This window comes from Panthera onca, chromosome D1 (genome assembly GCF_046562875.1).
Source record: "Panthera onca isolate mPanOnc1 chromosome D1, mPanOnc1 haplotype 2, whole genome shotgun sequence".
NCBI classification, from domain to species: Eukaryota; Metazoa; Chordata; class Mammalia; order Carnivora; family Felidae; genus Panthera; species Panthera onca.
In genome coordinates this window covers 53,595,830-53,619,831 of record NC_138348.1, presented here as the reverse complement: position 1 = coordinate 53,619,831, position 24,002 = coordinate 53,595,830, and the positions used below count along the sequence as shown (strand labels likewise).

At 41.7% G+C, this 24,002-nt stretch overlaps 3 protein-coding genes across 3 annotated transcripts; all 3 read left to right on the top strand.

Annotated features, from left to right (window-relative positions):
- The first annotated feature begins 1,828 nt into the window (after window positions 1–1,828).
- On the top strand, window positions 1,829–2,788 carry OR51M1 (olfactory receptor family 51 subfamily M member 1). Its single transcript, XM_060604415.2, has one exon. The coding sequence runs from the start codon at window positions 1,829–1,831 to the stop codon at window positions 2,786–2,788; it is 960 nt and encodes a 319-aa protein (XP_060460398.1).
- A 10,745-nt stretch (window positions 2,789–13,533) lies between these two features.
- On the top strand, window positions 13,534–14,421 carry LOC132662406 (olfactory receptor 51L1-like). The gene has a single exon (XM_060607879.3). The coding sequence runs from the start codon at window positions 13,534–13,536 to the stop codon at window positions 14,419–14,421; it is 888 nt and encodes a 295-aa protein (XP_060463862.3).
- A 5,921-nt stretch (window positions 14,422–20,342) lies between these two features.
- On the top strand, window positions 20,343–21,268 carry LOC132662407 (olfactory receptor 51I2-like). Its single transcript, XM_060607880.3, is given in 3 exon segments — window positions 20,343–21,028; window positions 21,030–21,056; window positions 21,058–21,268. Coding segments are annotated over 3 exon segments (924 nt in total).
- Window positions 21,269–24,002: the final 2,734 nt, after the last annotated feature.

Here is a 24,002-nt window from a genome sequence, read left to right as displayed (position 1 = left end):
AAAAATTAGAAGAGAGCCAGCCGATCCTGTCATCAAGAATTCCAAGAGAGAGCCTTTAAAAGAAGAAATAGTTCTAGAGGTCAGGTGTGACTAAGTTGCTATTGAATTCCACCCCTAGAGATCGTTGGTGAGTTTTAAAAGCTTTGCTTTAGCTAAATTAAAAAAAAAAAAAAAAGCCGTTGGACGGTTGGTTGAGTCGTGAACTTAGGGGTGAAGCAATGGAGAGGATACACATGGATAATCCTTTCACCCCTTGTCAAAGTGATGAAAGGCTGGCATTGGTCTTCTAGAACATGTTTCCTTCTCACCACCTCCTCTGCACTCTTTCCAGTGGTTGGCAGCATGCACCATCATCGCTACCCCCTCCTGGTTGCATCCACAGCCCTTTCCAGTCCCATTTTATTGGCTAAAATTTTAGCACTGACTCACTTTGCTCTTTCCACTACTGATCCAGACTAAATTCTTATGATTCCAATATTCCCTCCCCTAATCCAATCAGCAGCCACACTTTCAGCTCCCTGACCTCCTCTTAACAAGGATTGCGTCCTTTACCTTAAATTGGCAGCTCAACCCCATTCCACACTCTAGACCACTGGTCCTTTTTCACCATCTCTCACTCCTTCATGTCTTCACTTTTCATTTTACGCAGTGCAGTGTCCACAGCACATCATCATAATTACTCCTTTGATAGACCCTGAACTGTCATCATACAAGCCTACCCTAACTTCAACTCTCCACATACTTCTCTTCTGCATTTGAGCCGATAAACACAGTGGTCAAAAACACACAAGAATGCTGACCAGTTCCACTTTGAATTTATGAACAACCAATGGGTCTCATCTCTGCCTGGAATCCTACACTGCCTCCTTCATCTGGACACTAGAATCAGATTTGATTCCCAACCACTCCATGGAAATGCTCTCTCACAATCAACCATGACTTCCTCGTCGCTAAATCCTCTGGTCGCTTCTCAGTCCTTATTACCTTGACCCCTTAGTGATATTATATCTAATTGATTAATCCCTCATGACACTTACACCCAAAACCACCATCTCCTGTTTTTTGCCTGATGCAACTGGGATTTTATTTTCCCTCAGAATATTTTAGTGAAGCCTCTCTTCTCTACTTCTAAATGCCAGATTTGCCCAGGGCTCAATACTAGAAACTTCTCTCTATGCTCACTTCTTAGGTTTTGTCCAGCCTATTTACTAATATCTCTCAAATATATGTCTTTTCCTCAACTTATTTCTGAAGTCTACATTTCCTATACTGAGTTAATGAAAACATAACAAATGAAAACCCTACTGGGGGGAAGTGATTATAAGTTGAATTTTTGACATGCTTTTGAAACAACTAGATGTAGATGCTCACTCAACATGCTGCTAGGTAGGAGCCTAGAAATAAAAAATAAAAAGTAAAAATTATCGGGTTATATATTTGATATTTATCAATGTATGGATAGTAAATAAAATCATTTGAGTGATGATATTGCCAGGAGAAACAATAGAGTATGGCCAGAAAATTGCTCAGAATAGGAATGGTTATATTTCAAGCATGAGCAATGAAGAGAAGCCAGCAAAGGAGGCTGAGAAGGAATAGAAATTGCAGAAATACTGAAGAAAATCTGGTGAAGGTGGTGCTATCAAAGACAAAAGGTAGTAGAATGGTAGAATTGATAATAGTGAACTAGATGATAGCAAAGAAGATGATGGTCATGATTCTCCTTCTGTGTGATTGTTAGTGAGACCGGAAGAGCTAATAACCAGAAATATCCATTTATTTTCAGCTCCATCCCTGAGGAATGATAGCTCTCTTCAGCCCTCAATTCATGCTCTTATCCAACATTACTCAGTTTAGTCCCATGTTCTACCTCACTGGCTTTCCTGGATTGGACACCACCGAACACTGGATCTTCATCCCCTTTTTCCTTATGTACCTTGTGGCCATCTCAGGCAATTGTTTCATTCTGATAGTTATTAAGACCAACCCTCGTCTGCACAGACCCATGTACTATCTACTCTCTTTTCTGGCCTTCACTGACCTGGGACTGTCAGTGTCTACCTTGCCCACCACTATGGGAATCTTTTGGTTCAAATCTCATGGTATCTACTTTGTGGCTTGTCAGATCCAGATGTTCTGTATCCACTCATTTTCCTTCATGGAGTCCTCAGTGCTCCTTATTATGTCCTTTGACCGCTTTTTGGCTATCTGCCACCCCCTTAGGTACTCGGTCATTATCACTAGCCAGCGAGTGATCAGGGCAGGTCTGGCTGTCATCTTCCGGGGACCTGTGGCCCTAGTTCCCCTTGTCCTCCTCCTGAAGACTTTTCCCTACTGTGGGCCTCGAGTCCTTTCCCATTCTTTCTGCCTACACCAGGAAGTGATACACTTGGCCTGCACAGATACCACCTTCAACAACCTGTATGGGCTGGCAGTGGTGGTGTTCACTATGATGCTGGACCTGGTGCTCATTGCACTGTCTTATGGGGTCATCCTGCACACCGTGGCAAGACTGGCCTCCCAAGAGGAGCAGCTCCGAGCCTTCCAAACATGTACCTCACACCTCTGTGCTGTACTGATATTCTTTGTGCCTATGGTGGGGCTGTCCCTCGTGCACCGCTTTGGGAAGCACGTCCCACTTGCTGTCCACCTTCTCATGGCCAATGTCTATCTCTTTGTGCCTCCCATGCTTAATCCAATCATATACAGTATTAAGACCAAGGAGATCCGCCACATCATCAGCAAACTCCTCGGTCTTAAGAAGGTCAGTACTAAGTCTTGGAGCTAAAGATTCCAGAGGGTACCCAGGAGAAGTTCCCAAATCAGGCCAAAGATTTACAGCATTGAGAACCTACCATCACCCCACATGTTCCCCAAGTTTTTTTTCCACTGCCCTAATTAAAATACGTATGGATTTCCTTCCTGAGTTATGGGTTACGAGTGCTGATGTTCTCTTGCTTAAATTATAATTCCTCCTACGTATGAGACCTTGCTGTTTTGGTAGCACCAAAAACGGCCCAGAAGAAGATTCTGTTGAGGGTCATCAGCAATGTACAAATATTAAAACAAAAATGAAACGGAACAAAAATTAAAAAGGAAAAGTACATTAAAAAGCATCCAGAACAGAACCTGGAAAAGAAGAGATAAATTAACCTCAAGAAAAGTACCTTTCATTAATGGTTCCTTGGGACTGCTTCCCTCTTCTCTACCTGGTCAAAGTCCTTCTCTTCACTTTCTATACTGGTTAAGCCATGTCCTTTGGACTCTTTAGTCACAATGGAAGAATCAGAACCTGTCACTCTTCCCTAATGGCTGATTTAGGTAAAACACCTCCAAATCTTTCTGTGGATGTGCTCCCTCCTCATCCTGTTCATCTAGTAAAAGCCCTTGACCCCACTCCTGACTCCTCACATCTCTGATTTTACCTTTCCTGTGGACTTACTGTCGGGAATCAGAAGTCAGTGTTTGTTCCTAGGCACTTTGGTTGTGAGATCTTGCACAATGACATGACATGCGGCAAAATTTCAATGAAGGAAAATACCGCAAACATTTGTAAGTCATGATCCCATCGCTCAGGAGACTGTGAACCTAAAACTGGCAGAGAAGATTGACCATACCGTTGACTAAATGAGATTCATGTTGGAGTCTCAGCATTGGGGTTGCTTCCTCATGGATATTTCCCTGAGGGCCCTCTCTCCAACATCAAAGTAGATGCTCCGTGTGTCTGCTCCCTCAGAACCCTGCATTTCCCAGCATAACATCTGTCACATAATAATGTGCTGCTTCATGCTCCAGCTTAGTTCCTCCTCCTTCTCCTCCCCCATCTCTCTCTTTTTCTTTTCTTTTTTTTTTTTTTTTTGTCTTTTTCCAGAATGGATTTCTAAATTAAGCTCCCTGGAGGAATTATGCATCTTGTTAACCAGTACATCTCCATAAATACAATGAATGGCAGAGAACAGATGCTCAATGAATAAATGCCATTAATTTTTGGATACATAAATGCATAAGCAGAGATTCAAAACTGAGAAAGAGAACTTCTTTTCTAGGGAAACGGTTTCTCTTCACACCCGGGAAGACCAAGAGGATTCCCTTATGATGGCATTTATCAAAGGGTGTTCCTCATCAGTATCCTAGCTCTGCTTCACTCAATTCAGGCCCTCTAGGCCTCCAGCCTCCTATGCCACAGGTTACCATGACCTGGAAGTGCTTACTGAGAGTTATTCTTCACAGTCCTGAGGCATGGAAAACCTTGTATATAGTCCACCACCCCTCCTTCCTGATCTGCCTGAACAGAAACCTTGCTGAGTCTGTTTAATAAACTAAATTCTCTTGGGGTGCCTGGATGGCTCAGTTGGTTAAGTGTCCAACTTTGGTTCAGGTCATGATCTCATGGTGGTGGGTTCGAGCCCTGTGTTGGGCTCTGTGCTGACAGCTCAGAGCCTGGAGCCTGCTTCAGTTTCTGTGTCTCCCTCTCTCTGCCCCTCCTCCACTTGCTCTCTCTCTCTCTCTCTCTCTCTCTCAAAAATAAACATTAAAGAGTTGCCTGGGTGGTTCAGTCGGTTGAGCTTCCAACTTCAGGCCAGGTCATGATCTCGTGGTTCACGAGATCAAGCCCTAAGGGTGGATTCTGTGCTGAACTTGCATGGATTTTGCGTCTCCCTCTCTCCCATCTCTCTCTGCCCCTCCCCAGCTCACACTCTGTCTCTCGCTCTTTCTCAAAAATAAATAAAAACATTTAAAAAAATAAAATAAAGGGGCGCCTGGGTGGCTTGGTCGGTTAAGCGTCCGACTTCGGCTCAGGTCATGATTTCACAGTCCGTGAGTTCGAGCCCCGCGTCAGGCTCTGTGCTGACAGCTCAGAGCCTGGAGCCTGTTTCAGATTCTGTGTCTCCTTCTCTCTCTGCCCCTCCCCTGTTCATGCTCTGTCTCTCTCCGTCTCAAAAATAAATAAACATTAAAAAAATTAAAAAAATTAATAAAATAAATATTAAAAAAATTATAAACTCAATTTTCTCTTTCTTTCCATGGACTTAGGAGTCTAGAGTTTACCATATCCTTGCCTCCACACAAGGTAATTTTTCCTGCCCTTATATTACAGTGTCCCCCACCTCTTCATTTTTTTTTCTTTAGTTTATACCATTCCTTTGGATGGTACACACATGGTTGATATCTGTCAGACTGGTTTCTGATTCAAATTTTGGCTTTTTTTTTTTTTTTTTCTGTTTGCTTGGCCAAAATGGGAGAGATGGTGATAGCAGCAGACCAGACAAAGACCTCAGATATGATGGCACTTGAAAAAGTTAACATTAAAAACAGTTGGGGGGGAACCTGGGTAACTTAGTCAGTTAACCGTCTGACTCTTGATTTTGGCTCAGGTCATGATCTCATGGTTCGTGAGATCGAGCCCCATGTCAGGCTCTGAGCTAACAGTGCAGAACCTACTTGAAATTCGCTCCCTCTCTCTCTGCCCCTCCTCCCAAAATAAATAAACCCTTGAAAAAATGTTAAAAAATAAAAATAGGTAAATTTGTGTTATTTAATAAGCAGTGCTAGCCAAATTTGTTATCCATGTGGAAGATACAATTTGATCTTTACCTTATAGTACACATAAAAAATGTATCCAATTAAAGATATAAATGTTAAAAGGAAAATTTGAAGCTTTTTAAAAGAAAATACAAGAGAATAGATAAGTAGATACACATATATAGATAGACAAACAATGAAAATACAGTAAAACAGAATATACCAGAAACAAAGAGACAACACAAACCAAACTAGGAGATTCATCTGCAATGTATATCTATATGAGCAACTGATGCTTAAGGTTCAGAATATATAAAGAATCTCTATAAATTAGCAAAAATTTTAAAAGACAGAGAATCCAACAAGAAATTAAGCAAAGATATGAATCGGCAATGCATATACACAAAAAATGAATATGACAGGGGTACCTGGGTAGTTCAGTCTATTAAGCGTCTGATGTCAGCTCAGATCATGATCTCATGCTTCTGGCGTTCAAGCCCCACATCAGGCTTTCTGCTGTCATTGCAGAGCCTCGAGCCTGCTCCCGGTCCTGAATCTCTCTCTCTCTGCCCCTTCCTCACTTGTGCTTTCTCTCTCTCAAAAATAAATAAACATTAAAAAAAACAAATATGCCAATAAACATCTGAAAACATGTTCATCTTCATAAGAAATTTGAAAAATAAAATAAATAACAAAAAACACCAATTTTATCAATAAAGTTAGCAAAATTGGGGAAAAAAACTTGATAATACCAAATGTATATCCTGTATATATCTGTACACAGGAAAAGCATTAAAAACTATGCTGAGATTGATAAATAGGAAATGCTAGAAAACAGCTCCAGGAAAAGAAAGAAGTAAATCAAGTAAGCTGTGTTACATGGAAGGTTTTAATTCGATCTAGAAAAAGAACGTGAGGCAAATAAGCAAAATGTTAAGATTTGTTAAAACCAGGTACACATAGGGGAGCCTCGGTGGCTCAATGGGTTAAACTTCCAACTTCGGCTCAGGTCATGGTCTCATGGTCCATGAGTTCCAGCCCCACGATGGGCTCTGAGCTGACAGCTCAGAACCTGGAGCCTGCTTCAGATTCTGTGTATCCTTCTCTCTCTGCTCCTCCCCCACTCACACTGTGTCTCTCTCTCTCAAAAATAAATAAACATTAAAAAAAAAAAAAACAGGTATGCATACAGATGTATATTTACTCAGGTGGTTATTATATCATTCTTTTTTAAAAAAATTATTTACTTATTTATTTTGAGGGAGAGAGAGAGAGACAGCACAAGCGGGGAAGGCACAGAGAGAGAGGGAGAGAGAGAAATTCCAAGCAGTCTCCACACTCAGCACAGAGCCTGATGTGAGGTGAGAACCCACAACCCTGAGATAAGACCTGAGCCAAAAATCAAGAGTCAGATGCTTAACCAACTGAGCCAGCCAGGCGCTATTATATCATTCTTTATATTTTATAATTAAAATATGTCCTATTTAAATACAAACAAAAATACAAAATGAAATTTCAAAAAGAACCAAACTCTAAAACTGGATGTAAAAACTCTTGTGTTTGTGTAGTGTTGTATGTGTGCATGTGTGTGTGTGAGTAGAGGGCCATTGGAACCCCAGTGGTTTGGGCGTGGGAGACCCTATGGAGCACTAGAGTCTTTCCAGTCCTAAAGTCAAGTGCTCCTTAAACATAGGTTCCATTCTGAGCTTTAACTGAAGTCTCCATGGGAGGAGGCCACACTACTGAATGTTGGCTCTGACACTCAGAATGGGCTTCCCCATATGGAATGGAAACTTGTTTTCTGTGGATCCTGTTAGCAGAATGAGGTATAAAGAACATAGGATTTGGATTTGGATTAGACTTTGAGTCCCATTTTTGCCACTTATGAACAAACAGGCCACTAAATTTCTTTCTTTTTGCAATTAGGAAATAAATATAGATAATGACATTGTTGAAAACTTCTATCTTATAGGTACTTAAAACTCAAATTAACATATTTTAATCTTGTTAATAAGCAAATATTAAAAGAGTTCATAATCAAGATCTGTGCTGACAAGCACATGGGAAAGAAGGGATTTTCATACACTGGTGTGAGAGCATAAATTGATTTGTCTCTTACAGAAAGCAAGATGCCTTGAAAGACTTAAATGCATTCATACTCTGTCTCAGAAGCACCCCTTCTAGAAACCTATCCTACTGAAATAATTGTAAATGAAAATTTGCATTCCCTGAGGACAAGGATCTATTTTTTCTGTGTGGTCACAGAGCTATCTTTAACACCTACACTGGTGCTCAATAAATATCTGTTGTATTAATAAATAAATGAATATTACACGTTAATTGTGTCATTGTTCATTTTGATAAAGAAAAACCTCACAGCATCCCAAGTATCTAGGAAGAGGATGTTATATAAATTATAGTATATTCATTTGATAAAATATTAGTTGGCTATTAAAAAGTATACATAAATACTGAGAGGACTATTTTCAACATAATATTAAATTTAAGAAATTTAAAATATTTCTGTAAAAAGCAACTGCTGTGCAACAGCTATTTATATCCATAGGAAAAAAGCTATGATATATGTCTTTTTTCTATGCATTTCTCCATCTTTTTATTACCCAAAGCTTCCAAAAAAAACCACATTTGAGTTTTATAACTGAAAAGAATGTCTTACAAAGAGTACAAGAGCATGTATGTGTGATTATGTTGATGATGGCAATGATGATAAAAGCTAACAATGTTTTTTATTTATTTTTGAGAAAGAGACAGAGTGTGAGCAGGGGAGGGGCAGACAGAGAGGGAGACACAGAATCCCTCAGGATTCCCTCAGCACAGAGCTTGACACAGGGCTCGAACCCATGAACTGTGAGATGGTGATCTGAGCCAAAGTCAGATGCTTAACCGACTGAGAAACCCAGGTGCCCTGAAAGCTAACAATTTTTATGCTCAGTGTTTTATTTAATTCTCACACCAAAGCTATGAAGTAGATGTTCTTGTGTTTGACATTTTAAAATGAGGAGCTTGAGGTTCCCATAGGAAAGGAACATTCCTTAGTTAAATATCTCCTGCATCCTAGACCACGGCCCAATTACAACTCTGTATAATTTTCTTAGATGGTTATGCCAGACCTTCTCTCCATATTGGGTCAGTCTATTTGGGACAAGGGCCTGTTTTGCTGAAGGAAGTTCAAGTAAAAAAAAAATTACTTAGTTTTTCCTTAACTTCTATGCTATAGATATGAACTTCTTTAGTACTAAGTTTATACATAGAATTTCTATACCTGTGTAGTGTCTATGTTTTCAGCTACCATGCCTTCCTCTTCAATAAAAAATGAGAACCAACCAACAAAACAAGACTCATCAAAGTTATATTCATGCTAATGACAATAAATTGCACAACCCATTTACCAGCACCAATTCTATGCTCCCATGTGCAAAAAATTTCTTTACAATCATGTTATTTAATATCCTAATGCCTTCCTAAGACTTCAGAGCTAGCATTCTATTTGTAAAATACATATTTTTCATATAACTGAAACACATTTTTCAGGTCATTGAAATTCACATAATTTTATAATATCTTGTTTTGTGACAATTCTGAGCCTTTGTATGTTTCCTTCCCTATCTGGAATGCTGGATCCAGTGAAAGAGTAAAGAATATCTGTTAAATCCTTATATTTCCTGTGAATCTTTTTGGTTTGTTACTCTGTCATGAAGAGTTAGTCCTTTTCAAGTCCGCCTCCTACAAAACACAATCATTTTCTCAAAAGCAGACAGAGATTATGTATTATTGATCGTCGCATCTAAGTATATGTCCCAAAGATTTCAGTGTCTATATATTTGCTGAATGAATGAGCAGGAATAACTACCTAGCAGGAAAGAGAGTCTCAAAGGGAAGCTAGACTGGGAAAAAAAAACACAGAAGGGTCAACCAGTAAATTTTCTTGTAACAATAGCAGCTAGTGGGAGAAGAGAATGAAGAATCATCTGATCTGCCGAAATATCTCATGGTGGTACTTGCGAGTTGCTAAGTTTCCATGAAAGAAAAATGGTGTGCCCAACGACTAAGTTCTGGGAAGATACTGATCCCTCTTCGGTGTCTGCAGGTCTACAGCCATCTAAATAGTTTCCTCTGAGGGCCTAAGACCCAAGGGAGGACAGAGAGGCATATAAGTGCCATTGCAGCAGAGCATCCTGATTTAATCAGAAGAGGCTGGGACAGGAAGTGAGAAGAACTACAGGGTTGGGGAAAGAAGCCACAGACAACAAGGGACCAGTAAGGTGTTGAAGGTGGATAGAGGCAGCCAACCCAGTGACCTTTGTAGTACCTCTTATCTAGCAAGTCTACAAGGAGGGTTATGGGATAGGGCAGCTTCCAGGATTATGGCCAGTCTGTGGTTAGAGCTGCTGTTCCATGGTATCTCCCCCTTGATCTTTTGGGTTAGAAAGAGAGACAAAAATTTGTAACTGGGGGTTGGTGTGCAAACACAGCAGCTTCCTGGGTAAAATGTGAAACTGGCCCTGGTACATGGAGGGCAGGGAGAGAATGAAGGAGGCAGGCCCCTCCAGATTGGTAGACGGCAGGTTTAATAAGCAAGGGAATTTATATACAAGGCATATGTTGGGAACCACAAGAAAAGTAGCTCTCTGCACCCATCACCAGAATCTTAACCGGGTTCGGTCATGTACACCATCCAGATGGGCTCAAAACACCTTACTCTTTTAAGGCTGTGTCCTTGGAGCAGCTTCTGAGAGTGGGGAAGGCAGGTGGAATGCACATTCCAAGGCTGGAGGTGAAGGGTCAGAAACCTTGGATCACCTGGGTCCATCTTGCAGGTCAACCTATAGTCATGGCCTCTTGGTGACCTCCCCCAGCACTGGGCTGGGCTTTGGACTAGAGTGATACAGGATTATGGCAGGGATGGATCATAATCTCTACTCTATCCCAATGTATGTGGCTCCCAACATAGTTTCCCTGGAAAGAAGGCAGGGAACATGTGAAAATTTTCCATCACAGAAAAAGATAAACGTGGAGAAGGATTCAGTCACTTCACCAAAGTCATGTGGCTGGCTGTTCAAAAACTGCTTAAAGAGCTCAAAGTCCCAACCCTGAGCTTCTCACTCCTCGCTACTATTGGATTGCTGATTGACCTTCCCTTAGAGCTTGCTGCAGAAATGAAGGGAAGAGCTATAGCTCTCATATGGTAGATACTTGTTGTGGAGATCTTCCAATAAGAAGGCAGTGCTGGAAATGGCAGATAATAATCTACAGCCGTTGAGTGTATGGTTCTAACTGCACCACATTTAGTTTCTTGTAAATGGCTCTATAATCTACAAAGCAGGGAGAGTAACTGGCCTACTCTTTCAGGTGAGGAAAACGGAGATTAAGCAAATAATTTGCACAACTACAGACTTAATAAATGAGGGAGTTATGATTGGGATGTAGATCTGACTCCAGAGCTACTTCCTTCATCACCACACTGTACTGCCTAATGAACTGTGTCTGGAGGGCCACAGGTCTCCATAGATTCTTCACTGCCCAGTGGGCTTGAGAGGGTAAGACTGAACAGAGAGCTGTGGGAGATTCCCAGGTGCCTTCCCATCCCTCCGTTCCTCATGCTTCTCCATGTCAGTGCCTCAGTGTCTGACCACATCCCCCATCTCCAGCCTCTCTGTTGCCTAGCCTCTCTCTCAAGTTGTCTCACAGGAGATTTTTTTCCTTCTCCTCAATTTCCCTCTTCTGTTCAACTCTGCCCCTACCCCTCTCTGTTCTCCCTGTCCTCCTCCCTCCCCCCAATCCTCCCTCAGTCTCTAAGCTTCCTATCAGTTTAGCCCTTGGTTTTCCCCTTCGCTGTCCCTCAGGCCCTGACCTCTCCCCAGTTCTCGGTCTGTGTCTGTCTGGCAGTCTCCCTCCTTTCAGCCTTCCACAAACCTCTCTCTGACTTCAGCTTCACCATCCTCCAGCTCCTCTGTCCTCCAAGGTCGGCCTCACATGTCCTCATCTTGTGTTTCTCAGGCTCTTCCTCGAAGTCACACAAGCTCCTTTCTCTCTGACATCCAGCTGACCCTTTCCTGTCCTTCAACATCTTCCTCACCAGTGTTCACCACACCCTGTCCTTCTTCATCCATTTCCTCCTTTTCCAGCCTCCTCTGCTTCCTGAACCATGGGTCTCCCTCAGCATATTCTTATTAAGGCCACAATTTCATCCCTATCTGTCCCTCAGTATGTGTTGTGATCTATTCCTCAGTATCCCCTTTTATCACTTTGCCCCAATTACTCCCTCAGTCTGTTTGACTGTCAGTAGTTCCCCAATCTTCCAAAGTCACATGGCACTTATGCCAAGGTCTAAAGCACTGTCATATTAAATAGGAGATGGAGTTAATTTTTTCATAACAGGAGGAGATAAAGAGTAAAAACTGTAGGGGAAGAATACAAGAAAATCAGTGCTTTGACAACAACAAATACATTTATTGTTTATTATATTCCAGACTTGGTGCTAAATTTTATATAAATCATGTGCAAATAAAAACACATCCATTCTTTAATTAGGAAATATCATTATAATTACTTTACTGATGAGGATGCAGAAGCAAATATTGTATCAGGCACGGAGATCCGGGATAGCAGGGCTTGTCTTGTGAGCACCTCTCTAGGTATCCCTATTTTTGGTTTTTAATAAACTAATTTAAGCAAAGAACAAGCTTTGTCATTATTGTTTCTGTTTCAAGGTACACTTACTGATATGCATTTTTTGCAATACCTACTTGGGAAATACACTCTAATAAGTTGCCCTGATTTATTAAAGTTGTGTCAGGTCTCCAGCTTGATTTCTGAGGAGAGGTACCTTTAAAAACACAGAGAAGAAGAAAGAAAGAAAGAAAGAAAGAAAGAAAGAAAGAAAGAAAGAAAGAAAAAGTGAAAGAAAGAAAGAGTGAAAGAAAGGGTGAAAGAAAGAAAGGGGTGCCTGGGTGGCTCAGTCGGTTAAGCATCTGACTTCAGCTGAGGTCATGATCTAATGGTTTGTGGGATCAAGCCCTGCATCGGTCTCTCTACTCTCAGGGCTGAGCCTGCTTTGAATCTTCTGTCCCCCTCTCTCTCTACCCCTCACCCACTCACACACACCTGCACACTGTCTCTCTCAAAACTAAATAAATATTAAAACAAAGGAAGGGAGGAAAGAAGGAAGGAAGGAAGGAAGGAAGGAAGGAAGGAAGGAAGGAAGAGGAATGTCAGTGGACTCTGAATTTAGATTTGAAAATAAAGAAATTCCAGGAATTATGGTAAGGGAAGCAGCTTTAAAGAGGTAGACTATATAGGATGAATGAGCATGACTTCCCAGGGACATTAGATGCTTGAAGCATAAGGTACTAGAGAGCTAGTCCTGGGTTCTTTGAGAGAGGTTGGGTGTGGAGGGAAGCAGGATAACTTTTCTCTCGATCAAAGGGATATGTGCAGAGGATCTCATAATGGCAATAAGCAGATAAAGTGGAGAGCAGACTGGATGAGGAAACTCTCTAAGGCATTCTCAATCTGCTTAGAAAAATTAGATATAATTTCTTCTACAGGAAAATCTCAAAGGGGTAAGGTCAGACACAGAAGACAACTTAGGAGTAACAGAATTTCAGAGTATCTCAGCATTCTATTAAGGTGGAGCTCTAAATTTTTCTAAGTTAAAAAAAAACAAAAACAAAAACCCAACCTTATCTTTCAATAGTGGTTAAGAACAAAAGCAGAGAAAACCCCTGTCGAGGCTTACCGTCACTGAGGTAAGTAGAGGGATGAATGGGAAGAAGAGAAAGAAGGGAGGAAGCAGGAAAAGGACAAGCTGTTTGTGTGGGCATTGGTGAATTGAGAGGTCATTGAGTCCACGGCATGCAGAGGCCAGAGGTCATTGAGCCCACATCAGCAGGGGACTGGTGTCCAGTGATAACAGAGGTGTTCATGGTAACGATCTAGTAACCTTTAAAGTACTACCCCCTTTCCCTAGAGTGAAAAGACTTCTTGAGAATGAGGATATCCACCCTACAAAATGCCAACGCGAGCTTCTCTACGTTCCTGCTGACTGGCTTCCCAGGCCTGGAATGGGCTCACCACTGGATCTCACTACCCATTTTTGTAGGATACCTGGTGGCCCTCGTAGGTAATGCTACCATCTTGCATCTGGTACGAACTGAGCCTTCTCTCCACCAGCCCATGTACTACTTCTTGGCCATCCTGGCCGTGACAGACTTGGGCCCGTGCATGTCCACGCTGCCCTCAGTGCTGGGTGTGCTGTGGTTTGATGCCAGGATGGTGGGCCTGGTGCCCTGTGTTCTGCAGCAACACTTTCTACACTCTTTCTCCTTCATGGAGTCAGTGGTGCTCTTCGCCATGGCTCTGGACTGCCCGGTGGTCATCCGATTCCCACCGCGCTATGTGTCAGTGCTCACAGGTTCTCGTGTGCCACTGGCCGGGGCTGTGCTGGGCGTGCAGAGTGCTGCCATCACTGCGGCACCCTCACTGCACCTACTGAAGTTTGACTACTGTCGCCCCAGGGCACTGTCCCATGCCTACTGCCTTCACCAGGACATGATCCTCCTGACCTGCTCTGACACACGTTTCAACAGACTCTATGGGCTGTGCATCATCATGCTGGCCATGGGCTCCGATGTCCTCCTCATCCTGCTCTCCTACACTATCATCGTCCACACTGTGCTGGCCATCGCCTCTGCCGGGGAGAGGCTCAAGGCCCTCAACACCTCTGTCTCACACATCCTGGCTGTGCTCTGCTTCTATGTGCCTGTGCTAGGCCTGTCTGTTGTGCACAGGTTTGGGCACCACACCTCACCCTTGGTGCACATCTTCATGGGCACTGTCTCTGTGCTCTTCCCACCCCTGATGAACACTGTTCTATAGCATCAAGACCCAGCAGATCCACAGGGCCATCCTCAAGGTGGTTTCACTGGGGAAGACACAGTGAGACGTTGGGAATGGACTAGAGCAACTCCAAATGAGGAATGAGTGAAACCTTCTTTTTAGAGCCTTCATACCACAAAGCAAGTTCTGTTTACCTATCTTAGTTTGATGGTACATCATGAATTAACTCTAATGTTAAAATCAAAAAAGTTGATGCTTATTACTACTTATGTATACACATACAAATATATATCCACTACTTTCTTACATTAAAAAGAATGATTATATTTTTTACTCAAATGTTTGCATGTTCAGAGTGATTTTTATGTTTTCTCCTCTACTTATTTGGTAGAACTTTAATTGTACAATAATGTCATTGGTGATAAGTTACTCTGATGATTCGGGAAGTTGAATCATCACTTCACATTTTTTGGATTAACCTCCGAGTTGGCCACAATTCATCAAAATATAATATTTCTACTATACACATTCACCGGGGATAACTTTATTTTTAGATCTAAGAGGAACTTTCCAATGTTGCTTTTTTTGTCCATATCATAGTCTGGGACAGAACTAAGTTGAGGAGAGGCATGAAAGCCTAATTTATAACCAGAATGAGAAAAATTGGGGTCGAGAGTGTGTCAGACCTTTGGTAGTATAACGAACTGACAGAAGTATGTCCTTGAGCCACTAACCTAACAAAAGAACTGCCAGATCTTAGTACAAGGTGCAAATTCCAAGGGCTGCTTAGATCATACTTTGCCAGTTTCAGCATAAGGCAATTTCTCCTGTCCCTACAGGACACAGGAATGTCACTGACTAATAAGGATTAGGATATAAGACAATTATAAGAGTATTTTAGATGACTCTTTAAGCAAACATATACTGTCATAGAAATACATAAGATTAGAGAGAAATGCAATACACTCATGCACATATACAGACATGAATCTACATTCAATTAATTGCACCTTTTTTCTCAGATCTGGAGGTTCTTTCCTTGGGTTAATGACTTAAGGACATACCTATGTCATATCACCACCTACGTGAATATACATTCAAATATATTTGTGGACACATGCTCATATATTCATGCAAACTTGCAAACAAAATTCTCAAACAAGCAGCATGGTTACGTATACATCTACACACATATCCACACACAGGCATGTATTCATATGCACATTTACATAAATTTACACACTTGCAAATGCACATAAAAGAATGCTCACATGGACGTGTATGTTTACACATCCACACATGCATGCATCATCTTGTTCTATATTTTCTCAGAGTTTGACTTAAGGTTCCCCAGACAGCATCCCCTGGGATCCTCTGCTCTTGGCTTAATTACTTCTGTAGGCCTGGAGGCAGCACATTCTGAGGCTGGTTTACCTGTGTCCAGCAGGGGACTGACTGGCAAAACTGGGGGAAGGAGAAGGCTAATTCTGAAGTCATGATAAAGAAGAAGGCCAGTCAGCCCCTGTTTCCAGGTAGTGAGGTGGAGATCTGGCCTGAGACCTGCCACCTTGAAGGGCAGGTGGGTTTTTGTAGGAGAGGAACGGGGTTGGCCTGAAGTCCAACCTGTGGGATCAGGAGAATGGGAAATCTGTTCAGGTGATCTGAACGCGGGGTTTTCTTTCTGAGATGCATCTCCTTTCCAGTACGGGCTTTCTGTTCCCCTTTCCTCCTGCCAGGAAAGACCCCTGCCCTCCAGGCAGGATGCAGACTTTTATCCAGAAACCCTCACTATGGCAGAGAAACACTTGAGTCTGTTTTACTCAACTCCTCTCTGTTAATTCAGGAAATCTGGGACAGGGAAACCGCCATTTTGTCTCCAAATCCAATCTTTTTAAACTAGATATTTAATTCTCTTTATAAATCTTTGTTGCTTAGGGCCATTTACCCTCCTCTCTTTCACTTTCCACACCAATGGTCCTTGTCCCCTCCATCCCATACAGGCAGCCACATAACCTGTGGGGCCTGGTCCCTCTCAACCCTAGCTCCTTGATGACCTGTGGTTTTCACAGTCCTTCACCCTCTTCTGGCTGACTCATCCCCATGCCCAACCCATTTATCACCGGCTTCCTTGTGTGGCTTTTGTCCAGGCTTCCTCACTCTCCTCTTTAACTGCAGTTTTGCCAGCATGACTTGGCAAGTCACTTGAAATGCCAACTTCTCACTCTCTCAAGCTGTAAAATATATAAGAGTGGGTCATTTTGAGTATTCTCAGGATAAGACCTGCTTTAGCCTGTCCTCATATTTCCCACTCAACCCACACACCTCACTCATCAGCATGGACCTCAGACCTCCTATAATAACAGCTCTTCATCTACAATGAAGTAACAGGATATTACAGAGAGACTCTCATTCGATAGAAGAAGACAAAGTTCTTCCACCACTTCCTGCCCTAAGCTCCCAGCCTAGAATATATCACCATACATCAACATGTGCCTTCTTTCCTGTTCCCTCCCTCCCTTTATCCTTTCCCTTTTATAAAGCCCTGGGGACATGCTCAAAATACAGGCCCTAAGTGTTCCTTGGAAGACTAACAAACAACTAAACAGCAATATATGGGACTGAGTGCTAGAGGAGAGAGGTGCTGGTGCAGAAAGTGATTAACCACATGCCTGACATAAGGAAGACATCCCAGGACTGACATCTGAGCCAGATGTTATACAACAGCGGTGCAGGTTGTATTTGTTCTAAAATGTGATTTTTAGTTGTACTAAATGCTGAAGTGCTTAAGAAAGGAAAAACAGTCATGGAAAGTAAACTGTAACAAAAACAAAACAGAACAAAAAAAAAAAAAAAAGCACAGGAATTACCAGGAGGGAAAAGACATGTTAGGGTATGTCAGGATTTACAGACCAGTCAAGTCAAGAAGCTAGGTCTCACTGGAGTTTTATCAGCACTAAGAAGCATGCCATTCAAAGAGGATGAACGTACGGGATACGAAGACTTTTCCTTTCATCCTCAACAGTAGCTGGGCAGCAAAAATCACTGTTCCTCTTACTAATTCACACCGATGGATGATGTTCAGATGCCACTGACTCCCTCTCCACCAGACCATTTTGAAGTGCCAGGGGGATCCCATGCATTTTAGAATCAGGTTCTTTCCCTTTTTTTCTTGGTGTCTCCAAAATTAATACACTGGCCAATAGACAATGAAGACGACAAACCCAAAGTGTAGGCTGGACCTCAGACCACTCTCCCTTCCCACAGCCAGTACCACACACAGGCATATTCTCTCTCAGGCTTCATGGGCTTCCTTTGAGGTGGTGGGTGATACTCTGTACTGGCAGTTCTACACAGGGGCTCACTTCTCAGGCAAACATTGTTTGTTTGTTTGAATTTTGTTAACGTTTATTTATTACTGAGAGATAGAGAGACACAGAGCATGAGCAGGGGAGGGGCAGAGCCGGAGGGGGGGCTGGTGAGACACAGAATCCAAAGCAGGCTCCAGGGTCTGAGCTGTCAGCACAGAGGCCTACATGGAGCTTGAACTCATGAGCCGTGAGATCGTGACCTGAGCCAAAGTCAGGTGCTTAACTGACTGAGCCACCCAGGCGCCCCTGTTTGTTTGTTTTTAATGCTCACAGGTACTTGTGGAAAGCAGCAGGCTTTTAAAATATGGGTGACATGCAGTGTCCCTGATGGATAAGGAAGCAGGAGTAAATGATGTCTCCGAGGCATTCCAGACACCTATAATGACTCAATGTAAAAAGGCTGGCATAAAGATACAAAGTTGATTTCTTCAATCTAGAAAATCTTAGGCAATTAAGAAATTGCTTAATTGCAAATAAAAAGAAAAGAAAAAGAATATTATCCATAAAGATGGAGAGAGAAAGGTCTGAGTGAAAAATGATTATATAAAAATTAAAAGCCTGACTTTCATTGACACGATTATTATCATTTCACCTGCAAAGTAACAATTACTGTAAGTGTATTGTATGCTAACTGCTCCATACAGGTTCATTTGTTTAAGCTTCAAACAAGCCTGTGGCTACATATTATAGTGATTCTCTGCTTTACAGATAGGGAATGGAGAGCCCCTCGGCTCATGACTGAGTCAGGATTCCCACCAAGGCAATCTGATTCCATAGTCTGCAACCCTATCTTTTATGCACACTGCTCCGAAATTCCAAAATACATAACAGGAACAAACTGGGAGCAATAAATAAGGTGCACAATTTTAAGTGAATACTGAACTCTAAGTAATCCAAGGGACTGCTAAAAACGTATCAGAATCTTATGCACTATAAAAGGAAGTAAATGACTTAGACTGTTAATATGCGGAATTGAGGAATGGAAGGTCAAGATGAAAGAGACAGTATACTAATTAGAAAAGCGGTCAGGCTCAGAGTAGCAGCAGCATAAAAGGTTCCTGATCAAGGAACACCTTATGTCATCACTGAAGTCTAGCCCTCAGAGAGAAGCCATGGGTCTTCACTGAAGAGCCAATGTCCTCCACAATGGCCAATATTACTTTCCTATAGCTGATGATTACTGGGTACTTTATAAGACTCTTTTATATACATTATTATGTTTAGTCCCCTTAATTTTTTTATCTAGTGTATGACTGTTTCCATTTTACATATTTAAACATAGAGCTCACTTGAAAGTAGAAATCAGGAATTTAAAAACATGGCTTACAGACTCAACCATATCCCACCACTCAGTATCTCTAACTTCCTCTTTGCCTATATATTTCTCCCCATGTCATGTTTTTGCGTTTGCTTCCAGTGGGGAATAAGATCTGGGTTTCTATACTTGATGAGAGAGATATCATTTTCTTCCTCTCTCATTTTTCTTTCTAACACATAGATTTTAAACTGATATTTCATCCTGAGGTCAGAAGTCTTCTCATAGATACCTCTTCTTGGTATGTAGAGGTCTCTGCCTCTCTCAACAGATACATCTTTTGGATAGTGTAAAGAGATGCATGTTGCCTTCCCAGACAGGGTTTCAGAAGATATCAGCACTATTGAGGTGGGCCATCATGGATAAATATTTTTGTTTTTATATGTGCAGTTTCAGAAATATGATCTGAAGGGACCATGCTCCAGAACTACTGCCCGTCGTTTCCATTGACATAGTAAGTATTGATTAACCATGCTGTCATGTGTGGATTGACAATGGGATGGGAATTCTCCAATAGGCAGAATGCTTCTTTCCATTAATAGAAATTCCAGTGGGTTCTTTTCATTAACCTTAAAAACACTGACTTTTTCTGTGCTTTCTCCTACTGTTTATAAGAGCCAAAGGGATCATCCGGGAGGTTGAAGAAGGAACATAGAGAACTGAGCCCAATTTAGAGATGTTTTATCCAGTAAAACTAGATAAGTCTGTGTCTCCAGTGAAGAGCAGTCTTCGATGCTACTTGGAGTAGCAGAGATGGGCATTTAGTAGCTGTATCTCTTGATCGATTTTATGCCAACATTGAAGTAATTTTATTAACCCCCATCCCCATTGGCTCCTTAAAATCCAACATCTTCTAATAGGGAATTTATAGAATGTCTGGTAGATTACAGCTTTCATTGTGTTAGTGTCCTTCTGATGATGTCTTTTTAAAACTACACAATACCCTCTCTTGATGGAGACATGGAAAACATTCAGTTCCCATCAAATATACTCAGTGAACCCACTATGGATCAGTTTTAAATATGATGTTAAAATACTCTACCAGATTCCCTTATTCTGGAGCTATACCTATTTGCAAGCATGACTCCACATTTTTGTTTATCATCGAAGACCAAAAGGTACTGGTCATGAATGGGAGGAGAGACATGAGTTGGCAGATCCTACAAGGCAGAGGAAATCTCAGGTTCCCAATCTCCAATAACCTTTATGTGTCTCACCCCAGGTTGTATCTCTGGCACCTGCCTTGGTCAAAGTCCCTGGACTCCAGACATAGGAAAATGTTCAACAGCAGTCAATTCATTCCCAAATATTTCCTGCTGACTGGCCTCCCTGGTCTGGAGGCCCTGCACCCTTGGTTTTTCTTCCCATTCTGCTCCATATACCCGGTGGCCCTTATGGGCAATAGCCCGATCCTGGCAGTGATCAGGAAAAACACCATTCTGCACCAGCCGATGTACCTTTTCCTACCTATGCTGGCCTTTGCAGAGCTTGGTGTCTCTACTTCTACACTGCCCACTGTGTTGGGCATCTTCCTTTTTGGTGCCAATGAGATCTGCTTTGAAGCCTGCCTGTTGCAGATGTTCTCCATACATTCATTTTCCATCATGGAGTCAGGAGTTCTGCTGGCTATGTTGGTGGACCTCTTTCTGGCCATCTACAACCCACTGAGGTACACCGCCATCCTGACAGGGCCCCTTATTGTTGGTACTGGTGCTGCACTTGGATTAAAGAGTGTGATGCTCATGTCCCCACTGCCCTTCCTCCTGAAGCGTGTGCCCTTCTGTGGCCACAATGTCCTCTCCCTCTCCTACTGCCTTCACTTAGATCTAATCCAGCTGCCCTGTGGCGATACACGTCCCAACAGCATCCTGGGGCTCTGCATTATTTCCACTTTTGGGCTGGACTTACTGCTCATCATCCTCTCTTATGTGTTGATCCTCTACACTGTGCTGGGCATTACCTCTGGGGAGACAGAAGGCCCTCAACACGTGTTTCACATATGTGTGGGGTGCTTGTGTACTGCGTGCCCATGATCAGCGTGGCTCTGGTGCACCGCTTCAGGAAGCACGCTGCACCTGCTGTCCGTCTACTCTTGGCCAATGTCTATCTTCTGGTGCCTCCTGTGCTCAACCCCATCATCTACAGTGTTAAGACAAAGCAGATTCGCCAGGGACTAATCCAACTCATTCTTCAAAGGAAATAATACAGGATGTGGGGCCGATGAGATGGTTACCTGCCAGCCAGTCATTTTCATCACCAAAGGTGGTCCAGTGAAGCACAGAGTGCTCCTCACCTTATCAAAGTTAGAAAGCTTGACAAGGCTGCATGTTGATGAATTTGAGAACCCACATTTCATATACAAGACATCATAATGTAAATCAGTATTGTATAGTATTTTGTCAGCTCTTTTGGTTGTGTCAACATAAAATGTACCTACTCTTGGGGTGCCTGGGTGGCTCAGTCAGTTAAGCAACCGACTTTGGCTCAGGTCATAATCTCACGGTTCATGGGTTTGAGCCCTGCCTTGGGCTCTGCGCTGACAGCTCAGAGCCTGGAGCCTGTTTCAGTTTCTGTGTCTCCCTCTATCTCCCTGCCCCTCCCCCCACTCATGCTCTATCTCTCTCAAAAATAAACATTAAAAAACATTTTTTAAAAAAATGTACCTACTCTTAACCCAGAAATTCCAATTCTTAGCACGGCCCTAGTTTTATACTCTGATGCTTTTTTATGAACACTGAGATGTGAATGAGAATTTTCATTTCAGCAATGTTTGAGATAAAATAATAAAAGAAAAATGAACTGGCTGTCAATGGGTAAATAGTTAAATGAGTTAGGATGTGGTCATACTGTGGAGTATTCTATGGTTTAGAAAAAGGACCCAGGGGACACCTGGGTGGCTCATTTGGTTCAACATCTGACTTTGGCTCAGGTCATGATCTCATATTCATGGGTTCGAGCCATACATCAGGCTCTGTGCTGACAGGTCAGAACCTGGAGCCTGCTTCAGAGTTTGTGTCTCCCTCTCCTCTGCTCATGCTCTGTCTCTCTCTGTCTCTCAAAAAAATAAAATGTAAAAATAAAATTTAAAACAAGATCTAGGTTGATAGGTACTCACGAGGCTTAAGCAAGAGATACACACACACACACACACACACACACACACACACACACATTTGATAATGCTTTTTATAAAACAATTTAATCATATAAAAATATCACTTAGTGTTTAAATATATGCTAAACTGATAACAGTAATAGCTTCTTTTGGAGGGGTCTGTGATGGTGAAGAGAAGAACAAAAAGAATTCTTCCTTCATCTATATTGTTTTTTAAAATTAAGAATAATACATTCATGGGACACCTGGGTGGCTCAATTGGTTAAGTGTCTGACTTAGACTCAGGTCATGATTTCACGGTTCATGGTTTTGAGCCACTCTTCAGGCTCTGTGCTGACAGCTGAAAGCCTGGACCCCATTTCAGATTCTGTGACTCCCTCTCTCTCTGCCCCTCCCCTGCTCTCTCTCTGTCTCTCTCTCTCTCAAAAGTAAACAAACATTAAAAAAAAGAATAATACATTCAACACTTCATTACAAAAATGTACATAACTATGTATATATATACATATATTTAAGTGTATATATATATATATATATATATATATATATATATATATATATTTAAGTGTAACCTGTTCAAACCTTGGGGCAATTAGACACAAACTAGGTACTAAGAACAAAATCCTACAGTTGAGAATAATCCCAGAAGCAACAGTTTCGTAAATCAGGAGTCTGTACGGTTCTTGAGGAATATTGACTTAATTGACTTTGGGGAATAACACTAATTCCCTCTGATAAAACCTCACTGGAAGAATCTATTGTACGTGGGCATGTCTCTCTCCCCCTCACAAGACGACTTGTCCCCCATATGAGAATCCCATCATGAATTCTAACTGCACATTTCCTTCTTGTTGTTTGTCTCATACAACACATCACAACTGTAACCAAGTAGTTATCTTTGTACTATTGTAATTTTTTTGATGTCTGGTACATTTTAAGTTTGGTAAGGCAGGACAATGTCTTTTCATTCACACCATACACTACGCACTGTGGTCCCTCTCGTGCTTGGAATATACTAGCTCCTCAATAAATGTTTCGTAAATGAACAAATTAATTATTGAATGAATGAATGAATGAATGAATGAATACAGGTCTACATACATTTCCTTGACCTTTATATTAATATCACCCCTTTTTTTCTATGTGCAAAAACCTCATTTGATGACATTGTATACGCATTAGTCTTTCTCTCTCCTCTGTTTCTGTATCGACTACAATTTTTCTCCCTCTCTTACTTTTTCAGAATCTCTTTCTGAAGTCAGAAGAATATGCTCCTGCAAATATTAAGCCCTTTAACTTCTCAGTAAAACTTTTCTGGTCTTAATGCAAAATTTACTCTCAGTCCCAGTATGTGTACTTAAGTTAAACATTCCTAGTAACATCTGGGAGACTTTGGGGGAAATGCACATGTTTTAATCTATCATGTATAGAGAATCTACAGAATATTACTCAGTGATCGAAAAATATGAAATCTTGCCATTTGCAATGACGTGGATGGAGCTACAGTGTATTATGCTAAGCCAGTCAGAGAAAGACAAATACCATGAGATTTCACTCATATGTGGAATTTAAGAAACAAAATAGATGAACATATAGGAAGGGGAAATAAAAGAGAGAGGGAAACAAACCATAAAAGTCTCTTTACAATAGAGACTAAACTGAGGGTTGAGGGAGGGATGTGGGTGGGTGGGGATGGGCTAAATGGGTGACGGGCATTAAGGAGGGCACTTGTTTGGATGAACACTGGGTGTTATATGTAAGTGATGAATCACTGAATTCTACTCCTGAAACCATTGATATACTATATGTTAACTAACTAAAA

Excerpts from the sequence above, each read along its gene's own strand:
- OR51M1 (XM_060604415.2), top strand. The coding sequence starts at position 1,829 with ATGCTCTTATCCAACATTACTCAGTTTAGTCCCATGTTCTACCTCACT.
- LOC132662406 (XM_060607879.3), top strand. The coding sequence starts at position 13,534 with ATGAGGATATCCACCCTACAAAATGCCAACGCGAGCTTCTCTACGTTC.